At 45.8% G+C, this 25,603-nt stretch overlaps 1 protein-coding gene across 3 annotated transcripts in view; it reads left to right on the top strand.

The window, feature by feature from the left end:
• The window catches only part of LOC135909205 (nuclear pore membrane glycoprotein 210-like), a 286,256-nt gene that overhangs the window by 161,841 nt on the left and 98,812 nt on the right, over positions 1 to 25,603 (top strand). For all 3 annotated transcript variants that reach the window (XR_010566632.2, XM_065441064.2, XM_065441065.2), the window contains exon 10: positions 15,325 to 15,733. Coding sequence is in view for 2 of the 3 variants with exons in the window: in XM_065441064.2 (XP_065297136.1) it covers positions 15,325 to 15,733 (409 nt within the window). In the remaining variant the exon portion in view is untranslated. The remainder of the gene's footprint in view (positions 1 to 15,324; positions 15,734 to 25,603) is intronic.

Genomic DNA, 25,603 nt, shown 5'->3' with positions numbered 1-25,603 from the left:
TGTCTCCAGCCTGCTTCTTCCTTACCTTGGCATTGAAGTCGCCCATCAGTATAGTGTATTTTGTTTTTACTTTACCCATCGCCGATTCCATGTCTTCATAGAAGCTTTCAACTTCCTGGTCATCATGAGTGGATGTAGGGGCGTAGACCTGTACGACCTTCAATTTGTACCTCTTATTAAGTTTCACAACAAGACCTGCCACCCTCTCGTTAATGCTATAGAATTGTGAGCTATATCCTTATTAATCAGGAATCCGACTTCTAGTTCTCGTCTCTCCGCTAAGCCTCGGTAGCACAGGACGTGCCCGCTTTTTAGCACTGTATATACATCTTATTTCCTCCTAACCTCAATGAGCCCTATTAAATCCCATTTATTACCCTCTAATTCCTCCAATAACACTGCTAGACTCGCCTCACTAGGTAACGTCCTAACGTTAAACGTTGCCAGGTTCAGATTCTAATGGCGGCCTGTCCGGAGCTAGGGATTCTTAGCACCCTCTGCTGCGTCACAGGTCTGACTGTTGCCGTGGTCAGTTGCTTTGCGGCTGCTGGGGACTGAGGGCCGAGGTCTGATTGTTGTATTCATATAGTAGGTTGCGGCCAAGTACTGCACTAGGGTGGCCAATCCTGCTTTGGTGAGAGAGTCCGTTGCCGGTTCTGGTCACCGGGATCAGGCCGCACTTCAGGCCTGTTTATGCAATTTTATCCACATGTGGATTTGGTGTTTTTTTTTTCATCTGGTGAAAAATTGCGCGGCACCGCGATTCGAACCACGGTCCGCTGGCTCGCGAGGCGAATACTCTACCTCTTCGCCACCGCAGGAGTTGTACGTCTCATTTAACCTACAGTGGTGCCTTCTTCGATCAGTCAAGGTCGACCAATCTTATCTCTGTTAAACTGCACAGATGGCACTCAACTGGAGAGACCTTGTAGTTTATTACCTGCATATGAGTGGCCATAAATAATAGAGGAGGATTTTTTTTTATTGATAAACTTGAAGAAAAGAGATAAAGAAAAGGAAAAAGGGGAAAAAAGGAAGAGAACAGGGGATTTGAACTCGTGACCCTTGGATGTTGCCCGGAGAGATAGCTCAGCCGTTTGGTCCGTCAGGCCCCAGGTTACATTGAAGCGGCATAGCTCCTGTCCAGAGCCTTGTACTTGAGTGGTGAGAGACGGATGTTGTCCACGATGGTCAATTTTGTCCGCTTTGTCCGATTTTGTCCGATGATTGTTCGCGATGGTTGGAAGGCATACTTTCTTGGAAAAAATGGCCGCCTGTCGATAAGAGGGAACTCGAGCGGCTCTAGAGACTAGGAAAAGCTTAAACAGGTGCGAGCCGAGCGCGGCACGCTTAGCATGGGTAGCTAGCCCGTGTAACTATCCCAAGGACTGCTGCTCACGAGAGCGAAATGCCTTTGTCTAACTATAATAACTCTTATGTGACTACTTTCAGAGAGAGAACGGCCAAGAGGGCTGTGCTATGAGAGCTATGACTGATAATTTCTATACACACGCGCATATATATATATATATATATATATATATATATATATATATATATATATATATATGTATGTACATACACACAGTGAAAGCTCGTTAACTTCAATAATTCGAATTTATGGATAAATCGAACTGTAAGATTTGGTCCGGCCAAGCTCCACAGAAGTCTATGTATAAAAATGTCCGTTAATTCGAACGCGAGAAGGTTCCCTTACGGATAATTCGAACTACGCTCGCCTGGCACACGACCAGAGAAACACGCCTACTGCCTATACACAAGGCTGTATTGCCTCCGAAATGGAGAGAACGGCGAGAGAAGGCAAAATCGGAAAAAAATCTAACCTGCGCGGGGTCAGCCAGAAGCCAGCGGCAGCTGCCGCCTCTCCGTTCTACGTAACCTCCGAGACTTCTTGCCCGTTGCGAATCTCGGAGGCTTTACAAATCTTGTACAGCTGCTAATGTTGTGCGGAGATGGCACGGCAGGCGCCAAAACACAGCGAATCAAGTACGTCGCAGCTGCGCTTGCAATCAAGAACCAACGAATCAGGGCCTTCGCCACCTTCACATGTTCAGCGTCTTTGTCTCGGCAGTCTTCATCGGTTGTGCACCTCTGTTTTCAGATTAGGAGGTATTGGCCATTGCGATTCATTGTGATGGTGTTAAGCCTCGGCTAACGTTCGTTTCGGTGGACATCGGTGGTGGGGCACAGTCGGACCCAAAGCTTCGACTTGAAGATGGCGTGTGCCCGCAGCAAACGCCATCACTTTCTGACATGCCCTACTGCTTCCAAATCTGAGTGTACTGTTGCTCTCCTTCACTTTCGTTAGTTCGAACTTTCGTTAACTCGAACTCAAGCGGCTTCCCCTTGCGGTTCGAATTAACGAGCTTTTACTGTATATTTATATAGATATATGTAGTAGGCAAAGAGGGATTCTTCAGGCTACCTTTCAAACGTAAAGAACTTGAGTGGTGCTACAAGGTAAACAGAACAAGTATTTAATTTCGACAGTTTCGATTGGTGGACCGATCTTCATCGGGGTGTGTATATATATATATATATATATATATATATATATATATATATATATATATATATATATATATTATCGTTTATGGGATCGAACGCGAGCGCTGTTCATTTGTTTCTGCATGTAGTAGATAAGAGAGCGAGTATAAGGGAGGCAAAAAGAAAAAAGAAAGGAAAAGGGAAATTACTGAAGCATAATTGCAGCGCCGTGGTTCTAAAGCGCACCCGCAATAGAGAAGCGGGAGGAGATACAAACACGCGTGGCCATGGTACACGTGTAAAACTGCCTTAATAAATTTAGAGATTTGAAGAAACGTTACGTTATCAACCGATAACATGGCAATCAGCACTCGAATAGAACTAGAGAAATTACTGAGACATGGAAAATTCCCATGAACTAAGTATGGTTTCCGAGAGAAATGCTTCTAAGTATTGAACATATTAAAAGATGAGGGAATATAGGATAATCTCTGTGCTTACCAAGAGGATGGCGTCCGCACGAGACTACACCAGGCATCTTACTGAGACATGGAGCTCCGTGGCCGGTTTGAAGCCCCCCTCTCAGCCGGCCGGGCATAGATCATGTGCGTTCCGATCACCCAAGGTTGTGCGGACATTGTTTAGTTCAAATCGAGCGGACTCGAGTGGCCCTAGAGACTAGGAAAAGCTTAAGCAGGTGCGAGCCGAGCGCGGCACGCTTGGCGTGGGAAGCTAGCCCGGGTAACTATCCCAAGGACTGCTGCTCATGAGAGCGAAATGCCTTTGTCTAATTATAATAACTCTAATAGGACTACTTTCGGAGAGAGAACGGCCCAGAGGGCTGTACTACAAGTGCTATGACTGATAATTTTCTATATATATATTTTTTCTCATTTATGGGATCGAATGTGAGCCCTGTTCACTTGTTTCTGTGTGTAGTAGTTAGGAGAGCGAGTATAAGGGAGGAAAAAAAAAGGAAAAGGAAAATTACTGAAGCATAATTGCAGCGCCGTGGTTCTTAAGCGCACTGCGGTAGAGAAACAGAAGGAGATATACACGTGCGTGGCCATGGTACGCACGCGAAAGACTGCCTTAATAAATTTAGAGAGTTGAGAAAATGTTACGTTATCAACAGATAACATGGCAATCAGCACTCATATACAACCAGAGAAATTACTGAGACATGGAAAATACCCTTCAACTAAGTATGGTTTCCGAGAGAAATGCTTCTAAGTATTGAACAATTTTAAAAAGATGAGAGAATATAGGATACCTCATTAAAACTTCTTTCTGGGTGAGTTGGTGCATACTTGACATAAAAATTGTAACATTGCAAACACATGCAACCACAAATTGTAACAAGGACGAGACACAAGCGGTGTGTCTCGCTTGCGTCTCGTCCTTGTTACAATTTGTGGTTGCATGTGTTTGCCCTGTTACAATTTTTATGTCAAATATAGGATAATCTCCACGCTTACCGAGAGAATGGCATCCGCACGAGACTACACCAAGCACCTTACTGACACATGGAGCTCCATGGCCGGTTCGAAGCCCCCCTCTCAGCCGGAACTGCTCCTTTAATCTAACGTTCACGCAACGGCCGGTCTGGCCCACATAACCCTTCCTGCATAACAGGGGCAACCTTTTCACAATGCAAGATCTACATATATCTATTTTTTAACTTCTCGGAACAGAAACTGCATTCCTTGCCATGGTCCAATGATTTTTGGTGCAAACGAGAACAAATCGTACCAAGCTTGTTGGGTACGGACATGACCACACACAACCGATACCTACTAGACACGTTCTTCAAGCAATGCGAAAACTTGTGCAAATATGGCCCCACCACCGGTCTTTTTTTATTGCATGTGGAATTTCTTGCTTTTTCCTTTACCGTATTAGTACCCTTTACCCACTTAATAAGATTATGACATGCCCTCAAGATCTCACTTTCTGGGTAACCAGCATTCTGTAATCTCTGAATCTGTGCAAGAAAAACCCTCCCTCAATGAATGCTCACATGTCTTCTGTAACATCTTGTGCAGCGTGGCATAAACAATACTGGTTTTTAATGTTTTTGAGTGTCCTGAGGAAAATTTTAAAAGCACCTTTGCCAAACGAGGCTTGTATACCCAACAGAAATGGTCTTCCCAAAGCCTCATTCTAATATTCAGGAATTGAATCTCATCCTTGGCAGGCAACTCAAAAGTAAATTTTAAACCTTTACTGCATTCCTGAAATATCTTTAAAATGCCAGTTACTTTACTATTTAGGTTCTCTACTTCTGTGACGATCAAGAAATCAACGTACCTAAAGACATTAAAGGGCCCCTCACCAGGTCTGGCCATATTGAGCTGACAAGCGCAGAGCATACATTGCCCGATAACAATCGTGTCTGCAAAGTATTGCATCGCTACGCGCCGCTGAAAGATCTGAAATTTCAAACCGAACACCACTTTTCCTTCTCTTGACGGCCGCCAGGCTCCAAGCCGGACAGTGACGTAATCGTGCCCCTGCGCCTACGTAATCGTGTCCACAGTGTGGCGTCACTTGTGGTGACACGCGACTGCAAGAATTATTCAAGACAATATCTGTTATCTGTGCAATCTATTGCTTTAATTGATGACTTGAAGTTTAGAGAAATAATAAAACACACAAATGGAATGTCTGCATGTTTTTGGTACTTTGCACTGAAGCAAGAGAGATGTACTTTCGCTTCGTCTGCTTATTCCAACGGTCGTACGGTCACGTGCGCAGGTACCGAAACTATGCCATTTTCTACCGTGTTCTAGCACGTGACACGCTCTGTGATCCGCTTGTTCTGCCTCAGTATTTATGTAGCACTGAATTATACCACTAGTCATGTTTTCTTGTACACAGCGCGCAAAATCAACAGCTCGCAAGGCAACAGCTCGCACGCGACACCGTCAACAGAACTGCGTAGCGCTGGAAAAAAAAAAAAAGGCGAGGAAGAGAAAAAAAAAATGAAGGCGGGGCCTGTGATGTACGCGTCACGCTATGCTCAACACAGGGAAGAAATTTCGCTTGCGTAGGCTAGACGGGGCGAGTGGAGAGAGCATCTTGCTTGGCAGTGGAGCCCGCCTGCTGAAATCATGGGTTTGCGGCACTGAAATATTTCTGGCTCGACTATTAATGAGCCGATTTGAAAAATCTTTGTGGCAGAATGCTCCCTAGAGGACACGTACAACTTCCAGCGTATAACCGAAATTTGCTATGGGGCCTGGTGAGGGGCCCTTTCAGGGCCAAGCTTCCTAAATTACTGGCAATGCAATTATCAACTTGACTAAAGAAAATATGTCTTAAGGCTGGTGCCACCCTTGACCCTATACAAATCCCGACTTCTGTAAGAATGTGCTCCTTTTCCATTCAACATACAGAGCGCTAGAAACAAAACATACAAAACTTGCCATGGATGTTCCGCAATTCTCAACAAACTTCAGTTGTGAGTCAGCGCCAGTTTCATGTTCATCTTTTCCTTTGTCCTTGTCTGTTTTGCACTCTTAACTTACAAAACATGAATCACCACCAACTCGCCCAAGTTCCTCTTCCAGTAGTAGACTCTCACATTACAATTGCGGCCGCATTACATTCAAGCAAGTACGCCAATAAGTGTTCTGGCTAATTTAGGTTTTGTGGGAGCAGGTCATTAATTTGTGCTTGGTAAGGTTTAGGGGCATGTACCATCAAGTTCCATGTTGATATGTCGCTGACCCGCTGAAGTGTGATGACAGCGTCATGGCTTGAGTGGTCGTGTAAATGACACAGTCATCTGCAACTAGTTTAAGATTAGCTTTTATGTTGGTCAGTAAGGTTTGATGAATACCAGGAATAAGAGAGGGGACGGGCCAGCATGCTGTGGGACACTGGAAGTAGCATGCTTATTGAAGAGTGACAACAGACATACAAGACAACTGACATTCAAAACTTGACATGGTACTGCAAGCTGAGAGTTTTCGGTTAAAAGAAAACTGACAAGAATGAAGTTACTATTGTTTACCAAAAGTTCCTTGAACTTGTATAGTTGATTTGGTGTCACTCACTCTGATGTTGTGTAGCTCAGCTTGAAGCTGTAATGATGGTCTGGTGTCACTAATACCTGTGTAACACGTGCACATCTGGAAGGCCTTCCAGCCAACTGCCTTTGAATCGCCGCAACTCTAACGACTCAAAGGAGTTGTCACGCCGCTACACGGCACTTTTGAAAGGCCGTTGAGTGGTTCAGGCGTTTCTTGCAAAATTGTGTGGCGCTGCCGATCTTTATTTTCGTTTTCATGTCACAAAAAGTTAAACAACATTAAAACCATTTAGAATCACTATAATTTCTTTTATGTTTGTTTATATATTTAAAAAAAATTGTTTATACATGGCCATGCATATATGTTTTGTTTTTAAGTTGTTGAGTAGCGAAACTGCGGCAACGTTTGTGCCGCTTGATGCGGCTGCCGTTTTGGTGTGTGTTCGCACATGTCAAGTGGCAAAAGCACTCTATTGAATAATGAATAACACTCATATATAGTATTTTTAGAGCATTTGGTTTGATTTGTTCTTTCTAACCTTGAGTACGAGCACACTGTGAACGAGAGGGCATGTTCGCGCTGTTTCCGCTTCCGTTGCTCAAAGGCCATCGAGATTTTGATAGAGTTGTAGGGTGCTCCGTTGACTCGATAGACTATTGACTCGGTGGCCTTCGAAACCGCCCGTGTAGCAGCTCGAACTTGACCTTTGAGTCAACTGAGTATCGGTTGGAAGGCCTTCCAAACGCCCGTGTGACACGGGTATAATTCTGATGTGCCCGTGACTGAGCCCAAAGGTGAAGACAGCGTCGTGTTGGCACAGCTGGTCTTCTCACTTGTGCCTGCTGATGTCATGGAGTGTAGTGGCAAGAGCACGGCCTCGAGATGAATGAACCATTGAGTTGATGTGGCTGGTTTGCTTATTTGTGCCCACCCATGAACAGCTTAGCCGCAGGAGTGCAACTTCAAACAGAACGCTGCCAGTTAGGCCCTTACACCACCAGAATGGCTCAAACTCAAGATGGTCACCCATCTTTCAGTGTCCTAGTTAACAGCTATGTTAGTCGCTTCTGCTAAATGTGTATCAGAAGCATATGTGTATTTTTTATTGTTTTCTTTCCTGTTTATATGCTTTCTGATTCTCTTTCGTTTTTGTGTGTGTGTTCCTCAAAACATGGCAAGCTGACATGAAAGCCCAGTACAGGTTGAAAAGTAGTGCACACATGAAAAGGAGGACAAAGGCAAAGGTGACACTGCAATGCTGTTTCTGCCTCTGAACCCACTTTCATGCGTGCACTGTCTTGTTTGTCATTGATACACCAAGCCCAAGTCTCTACTTTACCAAAGAAGGATGCTGACAACAAAAATGGTCAGTTGGTTGCTAGTTGGTCAGTTGGTGCAGGAGTTGCTAAATATCTGAGTGGCAAGCTTTACCCGCATCCGCAGCATCTTGGAGGGGTTTACGTGATTGTATGTTATCTTGGGGCACACCTTTAGCTCTGCTTTGTTCTTGCCGTCCGCAACGAACAGGGCATCGTAACAGGACCACCTTATCAGTTTTCAGTCTTTTTTCAGAACTTTTTTATCCAGAAGCCTGTTTCTGACGCACTTGAAGAGATGAGCAGTGTCGGACAGTACGTACACTTTTCTAGAGCTGTCCAATGGGTGCTCAAGGGAAATACGGACTTCACCCAGTGCACCAGTGATGCCGAGATGCTTCCACATCGCGCGGTTGGTGGATGCACCATCACACACTACTCTGTCGACGAACGCTCCGGCTTTTTCCAGGTGTACGATGCACTGGATCAGAAGTTGAGAAAGCAGCGTCCCCTTAGTTGGTCCTTTAGATAGAAACACGGCTACTGGCTGTAAGTAGGCTTCGCTGAACGAAGCAAAAGCGATGACGAGACCATGATCTGCCATTTCATTACTTTGATTATTTTGCTCTCCATGATCAACAAGGCCGGTGTATGTCATTGTCTGTGAGTTGACAGCCATTTCTTTCCTTACTTGAATTTCGTCCAGGATCAGGATTCCCCTCTGCTGGAACGTGGTCTTTGCAGCAACCTTTATCTTGAGCGCTTTGAAGAAGTTTTCATCAAATCCACACTTCTGACCAACCATGCTTATATATTTTCTCACTGTGGTGGCGCACGGCAAAGGCAATATGTCATTGTTTTGCAAAAAAAGAGTACGTGGCCGGGCTTCGTATGTGCAGCAAAAGGCACAACAGAATCCAGTCGTCTGTATACTGTCTGCTTGTTTTTGATGCACACCTAGCCGCTGATATACACTCTTGTATCAAAAGTAGCTGTGGTGGCGGTATATCAAGTCCCATCAGCTTCTCACTGAGTTCTTGCTCCTGCAAATCTGTTAGCTGCTGCATCGCCACTTGCAACTGCCCCAATAGCAGCTTGTTGCGCTTTGCCAGCCGTGCTCGTGACCGCTGAAGTGCTGTTGCAAAGCAGAAAGCTTCTGTTGCTGGGGACGCGCCATCGACAATCTGAAACGCTTGAAAGGTATTTCCTGCTTGGCTCGCGCATCTCGGTGATCAGCGTGGATCCTAAGGGTGTCAGCAAGGCCAGAACACAGACGACACCTTGAGGCCTTACCAAGAGGTATTTGTAGTGTCTCCAGGTCTTTTGAGAGTCCACAAAAGCACATTCAGGGGATACATCAGGGAAGTCCTTTAAACTTGGCCCTCCCCTGCACACATCTGTGCTGTCCATAACTTTCAACATGGATTCAACTTCAACGCTTGACGTGGCGAAGGGACTTGCCCCCCACTGCAGTAGAGTCTATCAACTTGCCTAAGATGTAAACTTGGACTGTCATGTCACTTTTGATATGGAGTGCGTTCCTGTTAAACAGTACTGACGATCCATCGCTTGTCCTATGCGCCACCGCAGCGTCAATAACAATGACGTCCCTCACTCCTACATGTCGATGAGATGTGCTGCCCATGAAGGCTGTGGTAGGCTAATGCAAGATACTGCACTGAAAAGCCGTTCGAACAATGAATGAGATGAGTCATTCTCACTGGACTTTGCGCCCCAAGTGGTATCGTCAGAAGACGTTTCCATGGTGTCTGCTCGAGAAACATCTATGTTGCTCACTGACGTTGGCACACTGCTGTTGTCACTGCTCGGGTTACTCACAGAAGCAGCCGTCTCACTTGCTTTTGAGGGCTTTTAATCTTCCTGGAGAGGTAGCTTGGTGCACCTTCGAAAATTGACAGCACAGCATGTTTTGAAAGGCCCGCTCATCTTGTTCCAGACATCAGGATATGACCATCAATTTCCACAGACCATGTCTTCAGGATAAAATGAGATGTGAAATGTTTTTCACAAACTCGATCCGTCCTTTGGAGTACGCGGTCTTTGCAAGGTATAGCTCGTCTCCACGCTTTGTCTTGCTTCTTCGTTTGGCGGCTTGAAAAGCAAGCACTTTTGTTTGCAAGACTTGTAACCACTGTTGCAAAACGGTACAAAACACTTTTCCACTATGCAGGCTCATGAAACAGTTCGAATGATGAGACGTACCTGACAGGCAAGTGAAAAGTGCGTTGACGAAACACTGTGCGCAGAAAACACGTAGCGACAACACAGCGGCAACCGGTCAGTGATATCGGCGCGCGCGAAGTGGACGCAGCGGGCGCTAGTTTCCAGTGCCCTCTCTTGACACATGGAAAAAGGAGAACTCCAAGCCTTCCCTCCGCTTAGCGCGCAGCCCGCGCCGCTGAGTCACCTAAGCTACTTCTTACACCGTGCACCTGGGAGAGTAGATGGTGTACTATTTCACAGCGAGATGGCATAATGTGATGGCACAGTGCTACATTCTTGTTAGCATGTTGCTTTCGGCCACAGTGTTGAGAGTCGACTATTAAAGTAACTGTAGTATGGCAGCTAGCTGGGCGAATCAGTACATCTGCATTATTATTATTTACAGAGTGCACTAAAAACACGGACAAAGAAGAAAGTTTAAACACAGCGTTTGTGTTTCATCTCTCTTCTTTGTCCATGTTTTTAGTGTGCGCTGTAAGTAATAATAATACAAAAATAAGTTTCAGGTCGTTGTTTTGAACTCTTGTAAGCTTGAGCATAGTTCAGAGAAACTGCAGCATTAAATGGAGCTTGTATTTTTTCTCAAACATTTTTGAAGGACTGGCCACTTGACAATTTTATTCATGTCAGAGTAGAGAACTGGGCTAGTCTGTTTGCACTCCTTCACAATGAATTTTTTTTAATGTCTGCATTGTTCAAACCACTCTTGTTGGGAGAAAGAACAAGGGGAGTTGAGGAGCTTGATTTTTTTTTTACACACAGCTGTTTAAAGCATCCACACAATAAAACCAGAGCTCCCAATGAAGAGAGCTTTTCAATAAAGTGTCACAGCCTGTTTGAGAGTTCGTGGGATGGAGCTGTTACAGTGGTTCCCAATGTATTCCTAAATGGTATTAAGAAGCTGCTTCATCATGTTGGCTGTAGCTGCAGTGGTGCTGATGTCGTTCAGCGATGCACACAAGGGTTGTAAAACAAAAAGATGTTGCTGTTAAGCCATTCTCTGAACCACTCTGGAGATCGATTACAAAGAATGTTTGGGAGCGTGCTTAGTAGAGGCAAACTGTGGCTGTGGGATCTCGTTAAGGGGAAAAGGAATTCCTTTTGAGTGTTGCTTTTCAGCCTGTGCCGTTGCAGGGGACCAATAATTGCTTCTCAGGCATGCGCTGACCGGTGGCTGCCGGTTGTGCACAATTATAAATGCTTGGGGTGTGTGATGGAGTGTTGTGTCGCTTCTGTTGGGACAGTAGAAAGCAAGCACAGTCAAAGAATGTGTGCATACTTGTTCTTTTGTTGGGGTGGTTATGTGACTCTGCTGGAGGGGACCGAGATCAGCTCAGGTATAGTGCCTAGAATATACTGGCTAGTGTGCCGTCCACCAGCTCTTTTCAATGGGCGAGCGTGGCGCCGCCTGCAATGAATGCCCACGATGGCCGGCAGAGGTCGCTGCCACACGGGTGGGTGCAGACTGCGTGTGTCGTCTGCTTCGCATATCAGTTTCGCAGCTGTTGCGTCGGTTTCCGTGTTTGCGTTTTCAGTGTTATAGCAGCGTTGCGTGTTTGTCCTTGGTGTTGTCAAAGAGTGAGTGCGTGGCTGTTATGTTCGTGTGCCTGTCATTGCGAGATCTATGCGGCGGTGGTGAAAAAATGCCAAAGCTATAGAAACAGTGCGAGGAGAGGACCTGCTTTGTGCCGTTGTGTAGAAGCAGTTACCGCTCGAACAAAGGGCGTGTATCCTTGTTCACTTTACCATCTGATACGAAGCGGCAGCAGAATGGGCAAGAATGATCAGGAGAACGGACAGAAGGCCGGCACCAACTGCTGCGGTTTGTGAAAAACATTTCGAAAACAGCATAGCCGAGCGCGCGTTCTCTATCACCGTGAATGATGTTATCCACGAGATTCCCCGCGATAACACACGCCCACGGTGGAAGTATTCTTCCATCGTATGCTAAGCATTATGCTAAGCATTCAGCTTACTTTTCCTGAGTACCAGGGGAAAAAACAAGAAAAAATGAGCAGTAGTGCTTTGATCTACTATACTGCAGGTTATGTTGCACGAAAGATCACTGCCCAAAATTCTTGACCACATCATGCAGGCTTCTTTTACGTAAGTAAAGCTGAAGCTAGTAACGACGCTGCTTCATTATTGTACTTCCCATTTTGACAATGGAGGCCTTGCTTGTCTATCTTAGCCAGACGTTGTCAACCGCTGTGAAGGCCGTGGAAGATGCTTTTACTGTGTTCTTCAGCAGAAACAAGGTACCAGTAGCGAGTCTAGCTGATTTTTCAGGTCAGCTGCAGACAGCTGGCATTTTCCCAACTAGGGTGACCAGAGCGTGAAAAACCAGCTTTGACAGCACTTGCAAAGTTCTTTATTTTCTTGAGGTTTTGGTTTTTTTTTTTTTGTAAAAGGCATCAACAAAGAGAGGGAAGCGCAAAGGCAACGGCAGAAGCTCCTTAAACTACGTCACTGCGCGATCTATTATCTTCATGTATGTGTACATTATTTCATCTAGGGCTGTCTTATATGCCTCCGTTTGACTGTTCTTACGCATGACTAAAATCTTTGTTACGCTTAAATGAAAGATCTGTTTCCTATTTTTGTTCACGTATATCAAACATAAAAATAAATCTGCACGTATTTACCAGGTATTAAAAAATGTATAGTACACAGAACACCACGTGCAGTCCATTTTACAGGCATTTTTTTTTTTTGCTTGTTATCCTATCCTCAGGGTCCAATGGGAATTATGAGGAGATGGGTACATGGTTTACAAACAATCAAAAAACATTCAAACCTATGAGGACAACAATAATAGGCAGAAATAGCAGCAAATAAAATAAAAAGAAAGAACAGACAAATTCAAGTCATTTCAAAAGATGATCGGTTACAGCGGTTTTGAATGGTTATGCATTATTATAACATCAATAGAACAGTAACGTAACCTTAGAATTCCTTTACTTTATTAGAATGAAAAATGTTACCTAAAACTTACCCTTAAAAATTACGCTGCCATCATCGCTAGAATAAAAAAAATTACCGACGATTACGTTACTTCCTAATGCGAAATTTGAGCGCAGCAAATAAGCTGTTTCACCTTTTCGATAGATTGAGGCAAAGAAATCGAGCAACAAATGTATGCGCTATCACAGAATTTTTTTTTTATTTTTCACACGTATTCCTTTAACAAAGACTCCACTAACAGTTCTTGACAGTCATGAAGGAAGCTTTGTGGTCGGAGAAATAGACTGATATATGTTCGACTTGGTACACCAATGCTTGATTCTCAAAGACGAGATCTATACAAGTGCCTCGCGAGGTTGTCACAGCCGTGGGACGCGTTACGAGCGAGAGGAACAGGATGTTCTCCTGCATAAGTGTTAGGAAATTGCTGTTTGTCTTTATGTCAACATTAAAGTCCCCCACTACTAACATCGGTGTGGATCGATGGACGGTTAATGCGAGTTGCAGGAAGTGCACGACGTCTTTCGTGAGTGCGGTAGCGGACTCACGAAAGCGGTATCAGTCGGTCGCTGCTAGCGCTGGGGGGATGAAAGGGGGGCGGAGCTGGTTACGAGGCTGACGATAACGCCGACGACGACGCGAAACCCAGGAACGGACGCCAAAGAGCCATTTGTGTAGCCAGCCCTCCTCCACAGTCTCTCCTCCTCCCTTCCATCATCCTCCCTCGCCAGGAGAGCCGACAGCGCGCATGCGCGGCGGCGGAGCAGATTCGTCGGCGAGCTGGTTACGAGGCCGACGACAACGCCGATGACGACGACGCCGACGACGACGCGAAACCCAGGAACGGACGCCAAAGAGCCATTTGTGTAGCCAGCCCTCCTCCACAGTCTCTCCTCCTCCCTTCCATCATCCTCCCTCGCCCGGAGAGCCAACAGCGCGCATGCGCGGCGGCGGAGCAGCAGATTCGTCGGCGAGCTGGTTACGAGGCCGACGACAACGCCGCCGCCGACGACGACGACGCGAAACCCAGGAACGGACGCCAAAGAGCTGCGCTCTAAAAAACAAATGTCCTTAGCTATCGCCGAAGAGACACGTACGAAGGCGATCGCTTTGTAAAGCCTACTCTCACCCTAATCCTCCTTCATCCACCCTAATCCTCCTTAATTAATACAGCTTAATCCCTCTTAATCCCATCACAATTATCAATAATTAAATTTGCTAATCATTTAGCATCTCTTATATACGGCTGGACATGCTTTGGTTCGTTTCTGGCCTTCCTTGGATCGTGTGATATGTTCTGTACCTCGCAACATGGCCTTGGAAAATGGAGATCAATGCATTTGCCTTAAAAATTACGTTTTCCAGCATAGAAACACATCAGGTTCCCACCTCGAAGCCCAGCTGAGCACACGCTTTTCATGCAAGCGACAAGCGCTAGAGAAGCCTGTTGTAATCAAAACAAACCCTGATTTATAAATCAGCTGCCCACATTTGAACTGTGCTGCTGCTACAGCTTAATAAAAACAAAAAGCGCAGCAGCCCGCTTGCCGATGCTGCGGAGACACGGCGGGCTACGAAGACCGGATTGTGCCGCGGCACCCACCTGCACTGCAGCGCCCCTAGCGGCAGCCGCCGGCATTCATTGCATTTGGTGCCACCCGGGAGGCCGCGGACGGCACACTAGCCAGTATATTCTAGGCACTATAGCTCAGGGTAGTTAGACTGAGCTTTTAAACACGAGCACTCGCAGAGAGAGAGGAGGTGTCGTTCGTGCGCAGCCCCGGCAGATGGTTTGCTTCTGGAGAAACTAACGCTTTCCTCCTCCAGACGTTGGCTCTTCCTCTGCACTGCCATCATGCACTTGAGCCCTCAAGAGGCGCAGTCTTGAACTACTACCTTCTACCATCTCATCTCTAAACTGGCCCCCTCACTGTCACTAACTGACGCTTATTGTTTGTTGCCTACAACAGATTTGACATTGTCCTTGGCAGATTTGACATTGTCCTTGGCAGCAAAACATTTCTTGCAAAACTAATGATTTGTATTTCGATGGAGCACAAGTGCACAGGCCATAGTGTCATAGGTGGAAACTTTGTTCCCAGCCATTGTACTTGCGACATGCATACGAGTAAAAAAATTATGCATTGGTTCTGTAATATGCATGGCACAGTTGGGCATGTTTAAAAAAAAAACAAGAAAAAACTGTTACAAAGGACTGCCTCTGTATCCATTTATCAAGAACCAGTTCCTTGCAGGATGGTGCACTGTTGCGTGCCACGTCATCAGGAGAACAGGAGGTCTCCATTGAGGAGCCGCTGTCAGTGCAGCCTGAAACAGTATGGCTTCCTTGGGACCCAGAAAAAGAGCCAGTGTACACATTGCGCGCCCATGCTCAGGGGGGCAGTGGAGCCCCAGTGCATTGGCAGCTAGAGGCAGCACCAGTGTGGGCGGATGTCGAGGCCGCAGGCACTGTGGCCACGCTGGTGACAAGAGGTGGACCTGGCCAAGTTCGTCTGGTGGCACACGATGGCCACTTTGCCCCAGCCAGTATGCAGGTGTCACTTGCCCCCATCGTAGAACTGGAGGCCCTGGGCTCACCAGTGCTCGAAGCCGAGTTGCCTGATGGAGAGTTGCTGGTGGCTGTGGCCATGTATGGGCGTCATCGTAAGTTGACCCAAGAACACAGTAATCCATAAGCACCTTAATAATCTTGAAGTTCAATAATGTGTAAGGTTTACCACTGTAGGTCTTCATCTAGTATTAGAAAAGTAAAACAAAAATTATTTTGGCTTGACTGATCCACGGTGTGACTATGGCTGTGTAAGTGCTTGGTAAAATGCCACTTTAAATTCTGCTTGGTGCTGTATACAAAAAATGCCTCACTAGATGCACCAAACATTGTGTAGTGCACCAGGCTCAATGAATTGATTTATAAAGGCTTTTCATCACCCAGAAATGGCCATAATTTCCCTCTAAAGTTACTAAGAAGGAAATGTGGTTACTGTTGTTGTGTTTTATCTTCTGAATTTCTGAGAAATCATAAATTTCTGCATATATGAAGGTGGTAAGCTTTCACACGTGCATATTTGTTTAGAATTGTTGCGTTCATACTGCAAAATTTATTGAAAATGATCAATTGTACAACACCGAAGGTAGCAAGGTGTCACAAGGCAGAGTGGGATAGCGACCAAACAAGAAATAGAAAGGTGGGAAACCGGAGGTATCATTACATGTAGAATTGTATGCAAATGGCACTTAGGGCAAAGTGGTGTTCTAGTCGCAATTGTCTGCCTAAACGTACATCAACGACATCTATGTAAGGGTGCGATTCAGGCGTTCGGTCAGTCCATTCGTTTATGAGTGAAATGCTGTTGCGATCTTATGTTCGGTATATGTTCAACAACTTGGGACAGAAAGTATCGGCCATGATCTATCAGTAGCTGCCTTGGCGCGCCATGGTGAAGAATCACGTCTTGAAAAAAAAAAAAAGTCTGCTACATCTGTAGTACAGCTGGTGGGCAGGGCACATGTAATGGCAAAGCACATTGCATAGTCTGTGGCGACAGCTCTCCGTTTGTTCCCTTTTATGGATGTGGGGAAGGGGCCAAGAAGGTCCATGCCGACACGGAAGAAAGGCTCCTTGGGAACATTGATTGGATGAAGGTGGCCAGCAGGTTGCACACATGGCCTCTTTTCCCGCTAGCAGAGGCCACAAGCTGCAACGTAACGTCACAAAGAGTGGTAAAGGCTTGGCTAGAAGAAGCAACGTCCAACTTTGTCGTAAGTGGAAGGTGCCAAGGTGTCCAGCAGTGGGTCAGTCGTGGAGCTCAGCAAGAACAGAACGGAGATGACGAGGGACAACTAGCAGTAAATCTGGTCCATCAAAGCTGATGTTGTGTTTATAAATAAATGTCGTCATGGAGCACAAACATTCTAGTTGAGTGTTCTGATTGCCCAGTAATCAAGCGCTCAGTGATCAGCTAAAAAGAGTCGTCCTTTCACTGCTCAGTAAGGATGTCATGAAAGTAAGAAATGGCCAGAAGGCAAGTATCGGCATCCTATTCCTTGTTGTCAGGAGGATGGACAGTATGTAGAGCCAAGCTTCCTTACCCATGTTTTCATGTAGTATCACGTCTTCCATGCCTGAAATCGGCTTTTCTGTTGATGGTATCTCATCCCTCATCGAAAAGACCAAGTTATCATTGGCCTCTGGACTGGACGACATTTAAGTGTTAAAAGATATAGGTCACATTGCTTCCGCTTATCTTGTCTTATTATTTTCGTAATTTCTTTCAACAGGTATCATTCCAGATGACTGGAAAGTGGGAAAAGTCGTTCCCATCTTCAAATCCGGTAACAAAAACTCGCCTCTGAACCAGAGACAATTTCCTTGACCAGCGTACTTTGCAAACTCATGGAACACGTCATTTACTCTTGCATCATGAATTTCCTCGACTCTCATAACTTCTTTCACCATTCTCATATGGGTTTCGTAAAGGTTTCTCTTGCGAAACCCAGCTTGCCTTCTTTGTTCATGACCTTCATGCTAACCTTGTGTAAACGTACAAACTGACTCCTTATTTCTTGACTTCACGAAAGCTTTTGATAAAGTACCCCATAAACGCCTAATTTTAAAATTGTCCTTCTTAAACTTGCACCCGAATGTACTAAATTGGATAGAAGAATTCTTGACTAACTGTTCACAAGTAGTGCTTACAAATAACAAATTATCCAGCCCACTTCCAGTGTCATCGGGGGTGCCTCAAGGCTCTGTCCTCGGCCCTCTTCTGTTCCTAATATACATTAATGACCTGCCTTTGCATGTGTCTTCTAATATCCGCATGTTTGCTGACGACTGCGTTATCTACCGAACCATTACTAGCCCATCTGACCATATGATTCTACAACAAGATCTCGACCACATACTACAATGGTGTGATGACTGGCTAATGTCCCTAAACCCTACTAAATGCAAGCTCATTCCCTTCACTCGTCGTCAAATTCCCTTTCACTTCACTTATAACATAGCTAACATCCCTGTTGAATCAGTAACCACTTATAAATACCTTGGAGTTACCTTATCTAACAATATGTCTTGGAACACGCACATTGCTAAAGTCACGTCATCAGCTAACAGAACTTTGGGTTTCTTAAAACGTCATTTACGTAACGCTTCGAGACACGTAAAACTACTTGCTTATAAATCATTAGTGAGGGCTAAGTTGGAGTGCGCATCTCCCATCTGGAACCCACCCAAAGTAGGTCTCACTAATACCCTAGAATCCGTTCAAAATCGTGCTGCTAGATTAATTCATGCTTCATATTCATATGAAATCAGTGCTTCATCCCTCAAAGCCGAGTGTAACTTATCACCTTTCTCCTGTCGCCGACGCATTGCAACCCTCTCTCTATTTCACAAGTTCTTTCACTCGCCACTTAATTGCACTCTTTACATTATCCCTGCAGCTCACATATCTCACCGCACTGGTCATTCGTTGCAAGTTTCTCGCCAATGTGCCCGCACTAAAGCATATTCTGCTTCATTTTTTCCCAGAGCAGCAAAAGACTGGAACGGCCTTTCTCACAACATAGCCACTATCACCTGCCCATCAAGCTTCATGCGTAGCATATCAAATATAACATCCCACTGATCGTTATCAACAATATTTTGTGTAACAAGAAAACCCCACCCCTTATGTAATACTTCCTCGGGGGTCTTTAAGGAAATAAAAATGAATGAATGAAGCTGTCGGCGTCCAGATGTAAGTGGCTGGACTTGTAGATCACAAGGAAAGAATAGTCCTGATGTCTGAGCACCCAGCGACCAAGGTGGCCAGTTGGGTCTTCCAATGACGATAACCAGCACAGGGAATGGTGGTCTGTGTTGACAGAAAATGGGTGGCCAAGCAAGTAAGTGTGAAATTTAGCCACTGCCCGCGCCAGAGCTTGGCACTCACGCTTAGTACTAGAAAATGTGCGCTGTGAAGCAACAAGTGACTGGGGTAGCCAGTGACGCGCTCGACTCAGTTTTGCTGTTGGAAAAGGACAGCACCTGTGCCATGGCCACTGGCATCTCTGCGAACTTGAGTTAGTGCAGATGGATCAAAGCGGCCTCATATTGGAGGCGTTGTCAACAAGCAGATGAGGGTGTAGAATGTGTTGGCTTGTTCATGGCCCCAAAAGAATGCAGTGTCCTTCTTGAGAAGGTCATCAGTGGCCGGGTAGTAATCGCAAAATTTTTAACAAACCAAGGAAAATAGGAGCATAAGCCCACAAAGCTGGATACATCTTTTGCTGAGCAGGGTACAGGAAAGTTCTTTACTCTGTGTATCTTATCAGGATCATCATGTAGACCAGCAGCACTGGCAAGGTGGCCAAGAACTTCGACTTCGTGGTGTCCAAAATGGCATTTAGAAGAGTTGAAGGCCAGACTCCCTAAATACTTCAAAAAAAGCGACCGTGTGAATGAGGTGGCTGTCAAATGTTGGGGAAAATGTGATATCCAGATAAAATAAGCAGGTGGACCACTTATAGCCCTAAAGGAGAGAGTCCATCATTCTTTCGAAAGTTGCTGGGACATTACAAAGTCCAAAAGGCATAACTGTAGAAGGGTAAAGGCCATCCGCTGTAACCAAAGTGGTCTCACTGTCGAGCTCATCAACCGAAATCTGCCAATAACCATGTCAGAGGTCGATTGAAGGGAAGCATTTTGATCTGTGAAGGCAATAGAGAATGTCGTCAATCTATGAGGGAGGAAGGAAGGAAAACTTTATGTGGTCCTGCAAGTAGTGATAATTCACTAAGCGGGCCGCTCCCACGTCGGGACCAGAAGGCCAAGCCTCACGGCCACATCGTGAGCCTGCTGGACAGCCCAGAATTGTTCATCCAGGTCCGGGCTGCAAAGTGCAGCCTCCCACCTGGACGCATTCTTGATCGCCGAGTCTTCAATTATTTCGCAAGACCAGAGCATGTGTTTGAGCGTGGCTAAAGCACCACAATCTTGGCAATAAGGCTCTGTATACGTCTCTGGATAAAACATGTTCAGTCTCCGTGGGCAAGGCTATGAGGGAGAGTACACATCCTTTTTCGTGATCTGGTTCAATTGATGATAGCCGACACAAAATCGCCAGCTACCATCCTTCTTCTTGACTAAGACAGCCGGCAGTGCCCAAGGACTCAATGAGGGCTCAATTACACTTTTGCATCTTGTCTACTTCAGCTTGGATAACATGGCGTTCTGCATGAGACACGCAATAAGGTCGTTGGCAGATAGGACTAGCATCGCTGGTGTCAATTTTATGGGTCACAATGGAAGTCGGTCTCAGCGGGACATCCTCAAAGTCAAAGACATCACTATAAGACACAGGACACAACAAAGATCCTCAGCCTGTTCAGGAAGCTGGTCCTGAGTGATTATCGGACAGCAGGTGGCTGCAGACGAGCTCTGAGCATTAATACATTAATGGCGGTATCGTTGATGGGAGAAGCGTTGCCGAGCAACATGCCTTTCGGGATAACTTCCATACTTAAACCAAAATTTAAAACGGGAAGAAATACACGGTTATTGGCGATAGTCACAACAGCATGAGAAACGGCAACTGCGTAGCAGGGGAACATTGACATTGGGAGTCAGTACATAGTCACCATCAAGAACAGATTGGAAGCACGTCAAAGGCATACATGGCGGCTTGAGGCGCCATGTATGAGGTGCCAGTCTACAGAACGTAAATGAGGCTTAGCTGATTTTGGAGGACGGCAGTGAATAGGCAGCTCGAGTTTGAGGAGGCCAGCGGCACAGTCAGTCAGTGCTGAATGGTCTGATGAAATGTCGAGGCCGAAGATCAAGTCATGAGAACACCGTTTAAGAATAGCAAATAAAACAGAAGTGTTGAAAGCAGCAACAGTTATTCGCACGATGTACATGCCAAGGATAATGGGTGTTACTCCATCAGTGACCCAAATGGCACAAGATGCGGCAGATCTAAGTACTTTTTTCAATCGGCAACGAAGGTGGTTGCTCATCACTGAGATATGGGCTTCAGTATCAACAAGCGCTGGAACAAATACTCTGGCAACTTCTAGATCAGCTATGTTGCATCTGGTCGGCAGGATGAGAGGTTTTGCCGGAGATGCCGATAATGCAGCGTCACCTCCGGGAGCTGCATCTTTTAGTTTTCTGAAGGTATGGGCCCAAGTCAGAATGATGGCGACAGGCGGCAGGACTGAGGTGACCTAGACGATGGGCGACAACTTTGCGATGAACGAGACTGGTGGCCACTCAGCGATGGTGTTCGACGGCGCCATGCGGTCGTACTGTCAGTGCCGTGCAGGTTCGGCTTGGGTTTCAACTGGTTATGTTGAAAAACGCCATCTAGATGATGGCTGTTCAAGAATGGCACGAGGACCAGTGGCTGCGACAGTATCAGGTGATTTGACCAACGCGGCAACAGCTGAAGCAAATAGGTCGGTCATCAGGGGTTCGCCACTCTGCCATGTTGTGAGAACCTCAAGGGACCCATTGATTTGAGTATGCATGAGCGAAGGACATTCAGTTGGCCGGGAACTGGCCACGGTGCAAACTGACTGCAAGCAGACATTGGCGAGTTATTGGCGCACAACAGCCTGAACAAGAGAAACCACAGGAGTGCATGTATCATCGACAGGTGGGTGCAGAGGCATATGGGAAAGCTGTGCAAATGAGTGGTAGAGACAACAGCTTTTCACCTGCTCAAAATGCTTGCACTCTTTGATAATGTCATTAACCAATGTGCAGTTCTTACAAATGTGTAAATTGAAGGTGCCTTCAGCGATAGCTTTTAAGACATGCCTGACTTTTTCAGATTCCGGCATTTCAGCGTAGGCCCCGCGGCAGAGTGCCAGCACGTCTTGTGTATTGGCAACGTAGCCTTCAGTGGATGTCTGAACTCATGATGCAAACTATCTCCTGGTGACGACCTTCGGACGCAGTGGTTTTCCAAAGAGATCTCACAGCGTCTGTTTGTGGATATTCCAGTCACAGAGTTCTTCGTGGTTAAACCACACTTGCACTGTTCCTGCCAAGTAAAAATTTATGTTCGCCGGCATCACTGTGGAATCTTATTTGTATTGACTGCTCATCCGCTCATACATTTCCAGCCAGTCTTCGAAGTTGGCGCTATTGGTGCCACAAAAGGTTACTGGATCACGCGGAGGTGTGAGTATGACAGTCAGCACAGGCGTTGCCGAACTAGGCAGCATCGATGTATAAGCAAAGTGGCGGCCACTGCGAAGCTCTGTTCTGAATCGTTGCTGCACAACTCCTTCAAATATTACGAAGAGCAAGCCTAGTGCACAAATGTATATACAACATAGGGAGGAGTTAGTGGTACTTGTGCAGGCTGGTACAAAGGTCACAGCTGCAGGAGGCAATCTACCACATCTTTACTATCTACCACTTTTTCTTTGTCTCCCTGTTGCGTGCACGGTCCTGTCAAAATGTACCGTAATATTGAAAAGTGGTTTGGCAACATGCACCGGTGATATAGCTTAGGTAGAATCCGAGAGGACAAGCTCATCGTTGACTTCTGTAACTTCTTCCATGTGTGCTATTTTCGTGCCCTTGTTCAGGTGTTTATATTACTGGCTGAAGTTCATCACCATTACTTGTGCTTTTCCTTGGCGTAACTGGAGGATACCCATTGCAACGCTGGTTTCACGATCGAGCAGCAGCTGTTGGTCGCTCTCGATGATGCCTTCAATGTCTCCAGCAGCTTCTGTGGTGATGCAAATCATGATGCTTGCTCGAGGCGTTATACTGACTTGATCTTCAAGTACACTTTGGGCATGATGATTGAGAGTCCTGTTTGGGCTGTATCGCTTGACTTCTAGACAGAGTTATCAATTTGACTTTAACCCTTTAAGGCGCCTTGTACGCAATTGTGTACTTTGTATTTCTGGTGTTTTTTTTTTTCACGTTTAGGGCACGCAAATTTCTATTAGGTTGACTTTAGCACATTCCCAAACTTTAAACTGACAATCATGTGCATTTTGGGCGCCATCTGTCGCATTCGGTGAAGATGTTCATATCAAAACAAGAAATGGTAGACGCTGGAGCAGCAAAGAGCGGTGAGTCAAGTTCCTATTATTTTAGAGCCGCTTTTTTTTATTGTGGCAAGCGAAAAAAATTACACGCGCTTGTGCATCATATGAAGTACCGAGGAGTGATAATTTCATCCATTCTGAGGAGATGACCGAACGCTAATGCTCGCACGCGCATGTGTACACGCTTGTGTACAAAGCGCCGTGGTCGCTGCAGAAATGAAGAACGCTGAGAGTTGCTTTGATTTTTTTTCCAGGTTTTTTGGCCATTCGTCGTTCTTCTTTCTATAGTGCAAACAAGCATAAGAAAACCCAAAAGACAGCTGAAAGGCTTTTGGACCTCATTGCTGATAAATGTTTCTGATGTTGGGGAAAGTGACGAAGAAGAAGCCACGTGTGAAGCGACCAACGCCTGCGTTGCAGCTGCGTTCACCAACCTCACAGAAGAGGAAGATGCTGCTGCAGAAGAAACGCAAGCTGAAGTGGACACTGAGAGTAGTTTTTCCTTTTGTGAACCTGGGTACCTGCAATTCTTTGCTGGACTACCACCGCGACAATCAAGCGCTGCCTAGAGCTAAACTCCTATATTTGATGAATTTTCGCTTGCAAGCTGCCGAAGCATTAATTAAGTCGGTACTACCCGAGAAAAAGCGTGGAAGGCCTTCTCTTGCAGAGATCCAAGCACCACAACCAAAGATAGGGCAAAAAACCAAGAATATCGCTTCCCTGCACCGACGCGCACTACGACTCCTTTGACCATCGGCCCGAATCCCGCGACCAGAAGGTGCGAATTAGGTGCAAGCTCGAGAAGTGCACACGAGGCGCCCGGATATTCTGCATGAAATGCGCCGTGCCACTGTGCCTGACGAAAGAGAGAAATTGCTTCCTCGCATTCCACAAGTGAATTTTGTGACCATCGAGGCGCTGTGTACACAATTGTGTACGATGTTGGAAATAATAAAGTTTCATGATAACTTTCAAGAATTCGATGGTTTTGTGTTTCTTAGGTCCCAAAAAGAATGTTTATATATAAAAAGATTTTTTTCTATGCATAATTACAAGTGGCGCCTGAAAGGGTTAAAGTTGATGACTGCACCATGTTGGCTCAGGAAGTCCAGGCTGAGAATTACGTCCTATAAGCATTGTTGCAGGATGACGAAGGTTGCAGGGTAAGTCCGGTCATGTTTTGCAATGTTTTTACAATGAATCAGAACATCAAAGTCTATAGTTCTTGGCCTTGTGTTGCAGTTATGTCTTGGCGTCAGATCACAGCTGGCATGTCGCGTCGTCAGGTCTTCTTTTGTCGGTGTATTCTTGCCTTTGAGGCTTCTTTAGGATGGCGACATGTCATTGCTACATTTTCGGGACAGATCTTGAAGCAGTGGTGTTGGCAGATTTTCGGCATTTCGACATACAGCAACCGCACCTCCATGAGTTGCTGCTTCTACTTTGCTGGGTATATGCTGAGGGACGAGCCACGGGATGTGCCAGTGTACGGTCGGCACTGCGGCGACCATGTTGCCTGGTGAGAGTAAATGCGACGGTCGTTGAGAACTCCACTGATTGGCGGTGAGGTACAATGGCTGCTGAGGTGCTTGGTTCGTCATCATGACTCCCTACTTGGTCTTGGTCTTCCTCATTGTCACGGGTAGAAGTCTGAACTTCGAGGACAGGTTCTGTAGCCTGAGGCTAGCTTGGTGGTCTGGGACAACGTTGGTGCTGTCTTCAGGGTTTGGGCTTAGATCATGGCATTGTAGGGGTGTTTGGTACATGAATGCAAAATTGCCTTAACTAGATGTCACATAGTGACGGTGAAGAATGACAGTGTTAGAAATGTGAGTTAAAAATTTGACTTTTTATTAAGCAAACTTGTGTGCAGCAAGGCAAGTAACACTCAATCACAACGATAGTGGTGAGCAACCTTGGTGATTGTTGAAGATATGATCTGCGTTTCAAGCGCATCAACATTTATACATGACTCATCGAATGTTCCAGCGTAATCGTTACTGCCCGCGTGCTTTCCAGAGAGTACTTCACAATTCGGGTCGTGCATACCACCTAATTAAACAAGGCGTGGTGAGAACGTACACGACAAATAGAATCAACAGTAACATTGTAAATTCCAAATAATCTTAGTGCATCTTGCGCTGAGGGATAACACTAATGGTGTTTTTCACTGATCAATCTAGAGTGGGTTCGAGCTTTCCACTGGTCATTTCAATTCAACTTAGTCGGCGCCAGATCGCTCTCACTTGCATTGTTGCCGAGACATGGATTCAGGCGGAAATAGGACGAGAATCATACAGAGCGAAGTCGATTTGTGTGGTATCTGAGCAGAGACTTCAGATGTGATCCACTGCAGAGCATTTTTGCTCTTCACTGGTAGATTTGGATTGGGGAAATCCGAGCACTTGCTCCAAGATTTTCAAGATTTTGGTGGCGCTCTAGATCGACCAG

The sequence above is a fragment of the Dermacentor albipictus genome, chromosome 9, assembly GCF_038994185.2.
Source record: "Dermacentor albipictus isolate Rhodes 1998 colony chromosome 9, USDA_Dalb.pri_finalv2, whole genome shotgun sequence".
Classification (NCBI taxonomy): Eukaryota; Metazoa; Arthropoda; class Arachnida; order Ixodida; family Ixodidae; genus Dermacentor; species Dermacentor albipictus.
This window is presented reverse-complemented; position numbering and strand designations above follow the sequence as displayed.